Source organism: Spermophilus citellus, assembly GCF_964194105.1.
Source record: "Spermophilus citellus genome assembly, chromosome: 15".
NCBI lineage: Eukaryota > Metazoa > Chordata > Mammalia > Rodentia > Sciuridae > Spermophilus > Spermophilus citellus.
In genome coordinates, this window is record NC_138195.1 from 20165015 (window position 1) to 20177847 (window position 12833).

Consider the following 12833-nt stretch of genomic DNA (forward strand, 5'->3'; position numbering starts at 1 on the left):
CCTATACCAGGAGACACAGAACAGGGCATGGTACCTGAGCCTGGACTAACCATTCCATGGCTTCCAACCAAGCAAGGAGAAGATGCTTCATAAGACAGGGTCACTTTGAACTGCGGTAAAATTCTTCCTCTCTGTTCTTTTGGAGTGCTCTGATCTTGGATTTTCATGAGAGGAGGGTGGTTTGCTGAAGATTTTAAACTTGAGGGAATCCCAGGAAAGCAGGTCTCAGTCACCTACCAGAATTTTCTACTTGTAGGGGGGCCCTGGGATATCAGAGGGCTGAGGCTATATCTGAGGATGAGATTTGCAGAAATGATGGAGGGTTACAATTCCATTTCAAATGGTCACATTTAATATTCTCTTGGTTGATAAATAAGATTACCCACCATTCTCCTGGGTAGGCTAAACTCTCTGACGCAAATGTAAAATGAAATCCTCGCCAGAGGTGTAGGTCAGTGACTCTGGGTCCTGATCCAACTGGAAATGGATGTTTAGTTTGGTAAATTACTCAGAGGCATGCTTCTCAAACTTTAATGTCCACCAGATTCCTCTGGGATTTTGTTGAATTACAAATTCTGCTTCAGTAGGTCTGGGTTGGTCTTCAGTAGGTCTTCAGTAGGTATGATATTCTACTTTTCCAACCTTTTTTTCCAGGCAATGCCTCAGCATCTGGACAACACTGAGGGCAGAGAAGACTGGGAGCTCCAACCACAGAGCTTCACACTTGATCAGGTCATTTATTTATTCACTCCATATGCATACGCTGGGGAGACACCTGCAGAGTCCAGGTTCCCTGCTGGGGATGCTTTAAGTGAGTAAGGAAGGTCTTCCCTGATCTTAAAGAGGTCCCATTAAAATGTCTGATTTCTGGCCATCAAAGGACCTGAAATACAGACTAAAAAGGCAATCTATAGACTGGGTGAAAAAAATTGCCAAATTATATATCATATTTTACCACATAATCATCACAGATTTCATGGTTTTTGCTTTTTGTTTTTTTTTTTTTTAATGTAGGATGTGATCATTATATGAAGCTTTTTTGGGGAAAAAAAGTGCCACTATTACTTAAAACTCATTTATTACTAAACTGTCTTTAAAGCAATATTGAAATCTATAAAACACCCATGAATATACATTAATTTTGTGGCAACAATTATGCAGTGAAACACAGGATCTGATGAAGACAATCTCCTGAATACATAAAGAACTCCAACAAGTCAACAACAACAACAAAACCAACAAGCTGATTAAAAAACAGACAAAGGATTTAAGTAGACATTTCTCCAAAGAAGGTATATAAATGGCCAACAATAACATGAAAAGGTGTTCAGTATCACTAATCATCAGGAAATGAAAATTAAAGCTATAATAAAATACCATTTCACCCATTAAGATGGCTAACTAGAAAAGCAGGAAGGAAGGAAAGACAGGAAGGAAGGAAGGAAGGAAGGAAGGAAGGAAGGAAGGAAGGAAGGGAGAAAGGGAGGGAGGGAGGGAGGGAGGGAGGGAGGGGAAGGGGAAAGGAAGGGAAGGAAGAAGGAGTGAGGGAGGAATGGATGAAGAGGAGAGGATGGATGGAGGGAAGGCAGGCAGGCAGAGAAGGAAAAAAAGTGTTGACAGGACATAAAGGAATTAGAATCCTTCTGCATTATCAGTGAAAATGTAGAATGGTACAGCGACTTTTGAAAACATTATGATGGATCCTCAAAAAATTAAAACTAAATTTATCATGATTCAGCAAGTCCACTCTGTGTGGACTTTAAAAGAATTAAAAGTATAGACTGAAAGGTATATTTTTATGTCCATGTTCATAGTATTCACAGTAGCTAAATGGTGGAAGAGACATTAGTGTTTGTTGATGGGATAACAGATATGTAAAATGTATACAATGGAATACATTGTATACATTTTATACAATGGAATATTAAGGGCAAAAGAAATTCTGACACAGGTTGCCCATGAATAAACTTTGAGGATGTTATGCTAAGTGAAATAAACCAGTCCAAAAAAAAAATCCTGCATGATTTAATTTCTATGAAGTCCTTAGTAGTCAAATTCATAGAGACAGAAAGTGGAATGACAGTTTTCAAGGACTGGGCATGGGGAAATGGGGAGTTATTATTTAACAGGTACAGAGTTTCAGTTTTGTAAGAAGAAAAGACTTCCAGAGAGTTTACATCAATGTGGATGTGCTTAATGCTACTGAATGATAAAGTCCATAAATTTTGCGTGTACTGTACCATAATTTAAAAGCAAAAAAACAGTTCATACTTTCTGCAACTATCTGACGTGTCTGTGATGTAGGACTTTTGTAGTGTAAGAAATGTAGAGGTCATGTGGTCAAAAGGAACCACCGGGTTCTAGTGAGGAAGAAGGATCAACCAGGCAGGTAAATGTGACTTCAGAGTAGGAGGGGCTGAAGTACAAGTGAGCTTGTGCTGTGGGAGCAGGGAGGAGAGGGCTGAGGCTTGAGGGACAGGAAGATGGTGGTCCCCAAGCAGCTGTGGCAGTGAGGATGGGAGGAAAGGGGCACTCCTGGGCATACTGAGAACTTATGGAAAGGCTCAAGCCACCCGTGGATGCAGGCATAAGGGAAGAACATGCCTGGATTCTGAATGAAACTTGTATCTGCTGGGCAGAGATGTCCCGGGGAAGCAGAGGAGAGGATGGCCATGAGCTCAGTGTGTGCTGGGGTGGATTTGATGGTCCTCATGAGCCTCCAGGGGAGTGTCAGGGAAACAGTCACAAGAACTGGTGTGACATTGGCTGGAAGATGCCTGTTAGGAAATGGATGGGCTCTACAGGTGGTAGGGCACCTGTCAGAGTGTGGACTCTCCTAGGGAATGTGCTCAAGGAGGGGAGAACCCCAGAGACCATGGACACTCAGGAGAGGTGGGTGCAGAGGGCAGTCTGACCATGGGAAAAGGAACTGCAGCCAGACGAAAAAGCTGGCAATGGTGTGCCAAGGGGAGACTCGTTATTATCACCTCCAAGAATGAGGGCATATTTAGGCTTGTAATCCCAGTGGCTCCAGAGGCTGAGACAGGAGGATCATGAGTTCAAAGCCAGACTTAGCAATGGTGAGGCGCTAAGCAACTCAGTGAGACACTGTCTCTGAATAAAATACAAAAAATAGGGCTGGGGATGTGGCTCAGAGGTCAACTGCTCATGAGTTCAATCCCAGGTACCAAAGAGAAAGAAAGAAAGAAAAAGAGGGCATGTTTGGAAACATCAGTGCCAAAGGGATCAGACAGAAGAGATGGACTGCATGTGCCTCAAGAGAGATGGTTGGGCAGGTTGCTCACACGAAGAGCCAGAACTTGATGCACGGGTGGACCTAGATTTGTAGAGAAATGGGTTAGGGGTAAGGAGGACTCCAAAAGAAGGTGGTGAGTGAGCCAAGCCTTGGGGCTGAGCAGCAGTTCGGTGGGAGGATGAGGAGGGCCACAGGTGCAGGGCAGAGAGCAGAGGAAAGGCCTGGACCACGTGGCATCTTGGTGGGACCCAAGGAGCAGAAATGGGAAGCTGACACTGCCTGCCACTCACAGGAAGCCGTGCTTCATCCTGGAGGCAAGGGGGAGCCGTTTGAATATTTTAAGCAGGGAAATGACACGGTTGGAGTGTGTTTTAGGAAAGTCCCTGGGCAGCAATGCAGAGGATGGATCAACGGGACTGAGACAGGCTGCAAGGGACCCACTGGGAGACTCGTGGTAATTAAGCCCGCGATGTTCCTGATTTTCCTGTCTTCAGTCTCTACTCTCAAGAAATCACTTTCTCCTTAGAGGACAGGGGTGGCCTGACCCTTCCAGCTCTCCTTCTGCTAGATACCAGTGACTTAATTATAGAGAGGGAGGACTCACCCGTGCTTTATTGAGGAGGGTGCTGAGGCTGACTGAGGCAGGCAAGAGTGTGTTAAAGTTCATTTAACTCTGCAAATGGCGCTCACTTCTTCTTTCGTTCATTTTGGGGGATGCTGCTAACTAACTACCAGTTTCCTCTCCAATTCTGGTAACAGTAGAGTTTCCTGTTGTTTTTTCCTTTAAACACTGAGGTTTTGCTTCCATATCACATGCACTCACTGTGTTTATTTTTTACCTCCACTTGGCCTCTAAATCAATAACTGGCCTAATTCAATAAAAATAAATCAGAAGTGCTTCTGGCTCTCTCCTTTCTTCAGAAACAAGGAAGTAATGATAGCTTTTCCTGGAAGTGTGTGAATTAGTTCCAGGGGCTCCCTGGCAATGCTAGGGGTGCTTAACTGCTGTGAGGATACTGGAGAACCCAAGAGGTCTTCAGGGGGCCTTTGAGTCAGTGCCCAAATTTAAAGGAAAAATCACCAGTGCGTCTGGCTCCAGGCTAGTTTGAGGGGTTTTGTTTTGTTTCGTAGTGCTGGGGATTGAACTCTGGGCCTTGCACATGCTAGACAAGTGCTCTAGTGCTGAGCTACCTCCCCAGAGCACTATTTTAATTTTGTGAAAGTTATCCCTCACTCCCCAAAATATGAAGGCCCATTGGTATATCAGAATAAAGACACTGCAAGCATGTAAACTAATAAGACAAACTGGATGCATTGCCAGACACTCAGAAGAACCTGTGTGATCCAGTGGGCCTTGTTACCTGATTAAGAGAGTTTGGAAAGTAGATTGTTGCATTTGGTTTCTCTGCTAAAAGAAGGGAGGCAGTTTTGATACCTTGATTATAAAATATCTAAAATGCCTCCCCTTCCCTTTTTTTTTGCTTGTATTCTATTATTTTTTTAAAAAAATCTTTGCAACTGTTTTTAATTTCTGATAATATGTACTCCTTGCAAATTGCCATATTGTGTCAGAAACATAAGAAAAAAATTCCTGCTTGTCCATGAGTTGGGTGTTGCAAACACAAAGACACGCACTTGTCGTATTGTTGGCACTGTGGTTGAGATCAGTGAGATGGAGACATAAAGCACCTAGCAGAGGAGCTGATACACAGTAGGGCTCAATAAATAGAAGTTCTCTACACCAGCCTTGTCCCTTCTTGTTCATGAGTAGGGCAGGTTGGCTTCTAGTAAGAAGGGCTGGGAAACTGTGGTTTAGGAACCAACCAGGAAGCACTGTTTTACAGAGATTGTGGCAAAATGGAGCAAGAGTGGAATTACACACCTAAACTGGCACTAGCCACTTTCTCTACCCACCACCCCTGCCAAAAATAATGTCTCCAAGTTATTTTCTAAATTACCCACTAAGGCCTATGTGAGTCAACAAGTAGCTATTGACTTTAGTTTCAACTACCATCAAGACTTATTGATCTGAGAGATAAATATCGACCAAATTGAGACTGAGGTCAATGCTGGTCTCTTGGGAAAATACATCTTAATATTCACCAAAACCTGCAGACGCTGGGGCCTGGCATTTTCGACTCTAAACTACTGGTCAGACAGAGATCTAGTTGAGGTCAGCTCTTTATTGTGAGTTGTTATCAGTACAAATTGGTATCCAAGTTGACTTGTTTCTGGAAGAATTGGTATTAAAATTTTTTAACTCTTTGTATCTTCAATGAACATGGATAATTTAGTATTTAAAGAATTGTTATTGGTAATACTACCATAAAACAAACAGCCCTTTTTAAATGCATATAACTGCCTTAATTTACTTTCTATGAAAATTAAGAATTTCCTATGCTAAGTCCTCATCCAGAGAAGCAAGCCAGCTCAAAAAAACATACAGACAACAAAGTCAACAATGAACACTTGTAATCAGGGCCACAGCCATTTTTGGAAATGCTGTTGACGACAATCTTTTGATAAGTGGGGGAAAAATGCTTAAGACATCATTTTGTACCCAAGAATTGCACAACTAATTTTTGTTTATATTTAATGGTTAAAGGAGAGAGGGGGCCCAGAAGGTGGTACACCTAGAAAAAGTTGTTTAATTCAAGATCCATGAAACTAACTCCTATGGGTTGACTATAGGAACTTCATCACTTTTCTTAAATTGAGTACTTGTGTGTCCTCATATGCAAACCTAGAGGGTGAGGGAGGAATCTTATTGTGAGAATTAAGTGTGATGGCACGCAAAAAGCACTCTGATATAAACACACACGTCTGTATCTCATTAAGATATGTCAACAGAACTTCAATAAACTGTCTTTTGCAATACATGCACATTAGGACATAGTTTCAACAGTGTCTTTCTGTCTCTCTCTCTCATGCACATACCCAACTGCTAAACAACATTAACCACAAAACAAATAATATTATTAAAAACTAAAAATATTAAATAATATGAATTCATACTGATACTAACGAATTAGTGAATAAAAAAAGAATGAAAATGGCAGTTCCTTACCCAAGAATTTCAAATAATAAAGATAGAAGAATTGAAGGAAGTAGAAAGTCACCATTAGTATGCCTTAGTGAAAACGGCTGCAGGCAAAAAGCACTGATCAATGTAAAATTACTGGGGAAAGTTTAAGGAAAAAATAGAATATTCACATAACCATAACATATCTCCCCTAAAATAATCATTAATTATTGTGGTGTTTTTATCATGTGCACAAAATTCCTGATATTCTTCCCTTTGAGAGGTGGAGTTCAACTCTCCTAGTCCATCTTGCTCTCCTGGTCCAAACTTGACTACTGGACTAACTTTTAACATATAGACCTTAGGAAGGGAAAAATAGAAACCTTACAGTGATGTAACCTGACAGACATGACCTTGACCACTGACTGAGATGGGCATCACCAGTCGTAAGACATACAGCAGTTCCCCCACTTATCTTCAGTTTTGTTTTTCACCCTTGTGGTTACCCATAGTCAAATACAGTCTGAAAATATTAAAAGGAAAATTCCAGAAATAAACCATCCATCAGGTTCAAATAAGTAAGCTTATATAATTCTCATTACAGTGTATGGTTATCATTCTATTTTATTACCTATTATTGTTGTTAGTATCTTGCTGAACCTCATTTATAAATTAAGCTTTATTGTGAGAATGTATGCGTGGGGGGAAAAGCAGAGCATATGTAGGTTTCAGTACCATCTGTAGTTTGAAGCATCCATTGTGGGGCTTGGAATGTATCCTTCTGTGGATAAGGGGGTGTGCTACTGTATGGACATCATGTGCCTTGATATGATTCAGTGAGAAGAGAAAGTCTCTGTGTTTTTCTCCCAAATCTGCAACTTCATATCTAATCATCAGAAAACCTTAAAGAAATACAAATTAAGGGATAGTCTAAAAAAGTAACTTTTTTACTACAAATGTGCCAGTGCCATGAAAGAAAAAGACAGAGAAACTGCCATAGATCAAAGGAAAGTAAGGAGTGTGACAACTGAATGGAATGTGATATCCTGGATTAGATTCCTGGACAGAAAAAGAACATCCATGGGAAACCTGCTGAAATCTGGTAACACTGACACACTAACATTATGTCTTTCTTTGGATAAATACACCATGGCTATGTAAGATGGTAGCTTTAAGAGAAGGTGGAGGAAGGGTATGTGAGAACTCTCTGTACTATCTTTACAACTTTTCTGCAAATTTAAAGTTATTTCAAAATTAAAAAATATATATATTTAACATATTTTCTGGAAGATTCTTCAACAGTCTCTTCAGACTGAGCTATCAGGAAAATTAATGCAAGCAGGTCCACTTTCTATGTTATAGATTTTTAAGTACAGCTTTTTCTCTTGTTTTTGATAATGAAAGATAATTCCATTTGGGTTTTTAAAAACTCACTCCAGGAACTGAACATGAAGAAAAGCTGACTCAAAATCTGACCTTAGGGAAGACAATGCAATTGTTTGGAGACCAGTTAATTACCAAGAACTTTTAGCACATTGGGTGTCAATAAAGGTAGAGTTAAGTCTCTGACCTATGTTTAAGACTTGAGGGACAATGACAACACAGAACACTGTTACTCACCAGTGTGACTTTCCTCTGTGGTTTCAGCAGCTTTGGTTTGTGGAATGTGGCAGCTATTGGAGCTGTGGGAAGTCAAGGATTTTTAGCTTGCAACTCCCCTAGAATTCTTAATGCCCACCCATGAGCATCACAGACCCACTCAGTGCAGACTTTCAGACCCCTTCCTGGCCCCATGGAAGAGTTCCAATTTCTGAACTATGTACCATCGGTTGCTCCTCTTTGGGGATCCATCCTCCCCTTTCTTTGGATACATCAGTGCCCCTCCTTGGTCAGGTCAATAAAATAGCTCTGAATAAATCACTGCCTCTTTGTAGAGGTCAGATGTGCAGGTGAGAACTAGGTGCATTTGGTAAAGGCTGGGGCTGGTGATACCTTTCCCAGAAGACTCTGTCCTATCTGGTCCCTGACCCGGGAAGCAATGACTGATCCTCACATAGCTCTATGAGGTCATTAGTAAGGGTCTTACGCTCCCTGTTTAACAGAGAAGGAAAACAAGGACCATCTTCCAATATCACCTAACTAGATTTGGGACTTGAAATTGGCATTGAAAGCCCAGGTCTACTTAGCGAGGTTTCATCTTTATCTTTCGTAAGGTAGAGTAATATCTATCCTGGAATAAATGAGACAATACACAAGGATGACCCCTGGCCCAGAGCAGGTGTTCTCTGCTCCCTTCCTTCCCCAGATGTGTGCTTCTCCTGCCTCCCTAACACAAACATCCTTCCATCCTTCCAGCTTTACCACCATTGGTATTCACCTCAGGGCTGAGGGGCCCCAGGAGACCACCAGTGGAGCACCAATGGAGGAATAAAATGTATCTGGTTTTGTTATTAAATTGTTTACCTGGGAAATCCTCGTATTCCCAACTATATTTCCAATATGTTGAGCTATAAACATCCAAATCAAACCGTTATTTTAAGAACTATCTATAATTGTCTTGGTTCTCCTAAGACTTATGCAGTTTTTTTTTCCCTCAAGAGATACCACCTCTCTTACTCAGGTTGCTCTAAATAAAAACTGGGATCACAGAATAACCATCATTTTACACCCAGAACAAATTTTAAGTACACTGCATATCTGGATGACATATTTCAGAAGTCAGAGAGACTTCTTTCCTTTAGATGAACTAAGCAAATGCTGACACCCCTTGCCCCACACCACCATTTTTTGTAGAGCATTTTAAATATTCAAAGTGAAATACAACATGGGTTCCTCTGTGGATGTTGACCTTCCCTGTGGATGTTGACCTTCCCTGTGGATGTTGACCTTTCCATGCTGAAACCATGCTGAACCACTCCAGAGGATGGGCTGAGGGTGGAGATGGTCAAGCGCCAGTTGTAATCAAACCCTAGATGGGGATGTCTAGGCCCCAATACCAGTGAATCTCATGTCCTCCATCAGCCTATTTCCCCTGTCCTGATTCTACATTGACTCCCAGGCCAATCTCTGGATTGATCATGTGGTTTCCACACAGGGAACTGCCATCCAGCTTCCTACCTTTGGCAGGAACTGCAGGAGGAACATCTGCTTTCTCCTTCTGCCTCTTGCCCTTCTTGGGCTGCAGGGGGGCCAAGCTGGTCACGCTGGTGACAGTCTCCCCCGAGCTGTAGAAGGAAAAGGCCCTGGTGAAGCCAAAGTTTGACTTGTTGTCGCAAAGCAGAAAGGAAAAAGAACTGCTAGTTTCCAGTAGTTTCTGAGTGCTCCCTTTGCAGCTGTGTAAGGAGGAGTCGTCTTACAGCTGGACAAGGATGGCTCTATGCTTATCTCCAGGGATGTCTAGAAGTCTGGTCCTGATCCTTGGATAAGATAAGGATGATGAAATGAGCTAGTTTGTGATTTATAATGTGTTGTTTAAAGTTCAAAATGCCCTGGAGGATCCACAGGCCAGCTCTTCTACATTATTTAGGGATATACGAGCTGATGGTTTACACCTGGTTTAAATGGTTACACAGTCTGACTTGGCTACATACCAGTAGAATATTAAAGAGGCCACCAGAACCTTTTGCTTGAGCTCTCCGAAAACCAAGATTCTTTGCCCATCCATTCCATGTCTTTGTGGTTGATAATTCAAAAACAAGGCACCACCCTGGCAACAGAGTGGTAGGGAGCCACACCCAGAAATCTCTAGGGTCCCCCATGAATGCTGGGGATTTCTTCTGCTGGAATTTTATCTTCATTATATGCTAAGTGAGTTCACTCTGAGAAGTATGTTTCCAATTAGCTGATCCTGTGCAATCACTACAGTATCAGTTTCTATGTGTTATCTCTGATAATCCAAAGTGATAGGATGATCAGCCTTGTTACAGATTAGACAGCCAAGGCTTTCAGATGCTTATTGACTGCCCTGAGTGACACTGTTAGTAAGAAGCAAACCTGTCAGTCAAACCCACTCTTGGCCCTCCAGGTGGAATGCAGTCCACAAATTTCCTTGAATGTCCATCAATCTTGTTCCAAAGTCTTCCATTGGCTCTAGCAACCCAGAGGGAAATGCTTTTTAGATTCTCCTGTCCTCAGGCACATGTTCCAGCTAAGTAGGTATGACTACCAAGACAGACTAACTCCCCATCCATAAAAAGTTTCTAGAAGTCCATAAGAATATAACCAATTGCTCAAGCATCAAAATGGAAAAAGGTGGTGAACAGGAAATTTTCACCCCAAACATGCTAATGCTCTCTCCTGAAAGAGCAATCCAAGTTGAAATGTGTACTTCCTTTTTTCTCATAATAGAATGGCAACAATGGAATCTGGGCAAAGCACTCTTTGGATAAGAGTGCAGGGCTGATATGAGTGCAAACCTTGCCCAGTGGAGAATGACTTAACACGAGCTATCAAAATTGCAGGCTTAGAGTCTTCAAACTAGCAATTACACTTCCAGGAACTCATTGTATGGATGTTTTTCACATGTATGAAATGTTTCATGTGTAAGATAAGACATTACAGTACAGTTTGATTAGAAACAACCCAACTGTCAATCAGCTGGGGACTGGTTTGAATAGATTATGGTGAATACACACATAGAGTTCTGTGTGATGTAAAAGAGGAATGAAGAAGTGAAAAAGTGAGGTTTGGGACAGTGTATTCTTCTTTTTATATAAAAATAAGGGAAATAAAAATATATATTAGTATTTGCATGCATAAAACCTCTAGAAATAGTCAAGAATTTAAAAATAGTGGTCCAGAAGAAAGGGGATACTGAGCAACTAAACAGATGGGAGTCAGGACAGTGAGGGTTATTACTGGATATGTTTAGGATAAAATGCACATAAATACCTACACTTCATAAGAGATCTGTTATTCTAATAATAATCCTAGATATTTGAAAATAAATGAAGACTGAATCACACACTGTGGGAAAAATTCCAAGAATATGGTTCCCACTGAGATTCCCAAGGACAGCTTATTTTCATTGGGAACAGAAACTAACTGGTCACAGCTTTAGTGTACAGGGACAGTTGTGTAAATTCACAAATAGCCAAAAGGAATGAGAGTTTACAAAACTCTGACCACTAAGAGCAAACAAGGGATTAGAAACTCTCAGAATTGCTTAGATATACAAACACATGTACAGTTCAGTTCTGTAGCTTTTTAAACTCTTGAAATGTTTATTTTTTTTCTTTCCAAAAGAAAGTAATGCAGGTTCACATTTTAAAATGGCAATTACAGGCATGGAGATGAAAGGAAATAAGTTTATCATGACCAAAACACAATCTTTGTAAATATTTCCACAACTCTTAATTGTTTTTTTTTTTAATAGACTTCAAATATCAGAGCCAAACTGAGCAGAAGGTACAGAGATTTCCTAAACACTCCCTCCCCACCACACATGCACAGCATCCCCCATTATCATTCTCCCCCATCAGGGGTGTACATGTTACAACTGGTAAGGCCACTCTGACACACCATCATCACACCAAGTCTGTAGTTGACATCAGAATTCCCTCCCGACGTATATTATATGGGTTTGGACAAATGCATAATCACAGTATCCACCATGACTGTGTCATGCAGAGCAGTTTCACTGCTCTAAAGATTTTCTGTGACATGTCTATTCATCCTTCCCTCCCCTCAAGCCCCTGGTAACTACTGATCCTTTCTACCTTTACCATCCCCAGAATTTTGCCTTCCAGAGTGCCATATAGTTGGGATCATACAGGATGTAGTCTTTTCAGATTGGCTATTTTTCCCCACTTGGTAGTGCACATTTAAAGTTCCTCTGTCCTTTCAGGGCTCAGTAATTCATTTCTTTTTTAGTGATAAATAACATTCTATTGACCAAATGTACCACATTTTATCTATCCACCTTTTAAAGATATCTTGGGTGCTTCCTAGTTTGGGCAATTATGGAAAAAGTTGCTATAAATATTTGTGTTCAAGATTTTGTGTAGACAGAAGTTTTCAATTCTTTCTTGTTTTTTATATATGTTTAAAAATCATACCATGTTACAATTTGCATAATTATTATTTTTTCTTAATCGACACATTTCATATTGTTAAATTCTCATACTATTTCAGTGAGAAGATAAGTCATACTTAATTTAGCCTTTAACATCTGAACATCCACTTTGTTTTCCAATTTTTATAAATAATGTGTGTGTGTGTGTGTGTGTGTTGTATATAATGTTTTTCCATTCTTATGTTTTCATTTTTAAGCTGGATTCCTAGAGCTGGAATTACCATGTCACAGAGGAGGACCATTTTAAAGTCTATTTAACACCTACTTTCAAAATGATTTCTGACAAGTCAGTTCTCCTTCATAGCTCTTCAATGAATGAGGGTACCCATGATGTCACACTTTTTGATGCCAAGTTGATCAATTTTAAAAATGGCTCAATTAATGAAAAAAAATGTGATCCCTTTTTACTTGGATTTCTCTGATCATTGTGAGGATGAGCACTTCCCACGTTTGTCTGGCATGTTTCTTCATTTGTGATGCAT

General features: G+C 40.6%; 1 protein-coding gene across 2 annotated transcripts in view; it reads right to left on the reverse strand.

Annotated features, from left to right (window-relative positions):
• VSTM4 (V-set and transmembrane domain containing 4) overlaps positions 1-12833 on the reverse strand; it is a 101979-nt gene that overhangs the window by 16116 nt on the left and 73030 nt on the right. For both annotated transcript variants that reach the window (XM_081268834.1, XM_081268833.1), the window contains exons 6-7: positions 9396-9502; positions 7899-7960 (exon numbers count right to left, since the gene is read on the reverse strand). In XM_081268834.1, the coding sequence (XP_081124960.1) occupies positions 7899-7960; positions 9396-9502 (169 nt within the window). The remainder of the gene's footprint in view (positions 1-7898; positions 7961-9395; positions 9503-12833) is intronic.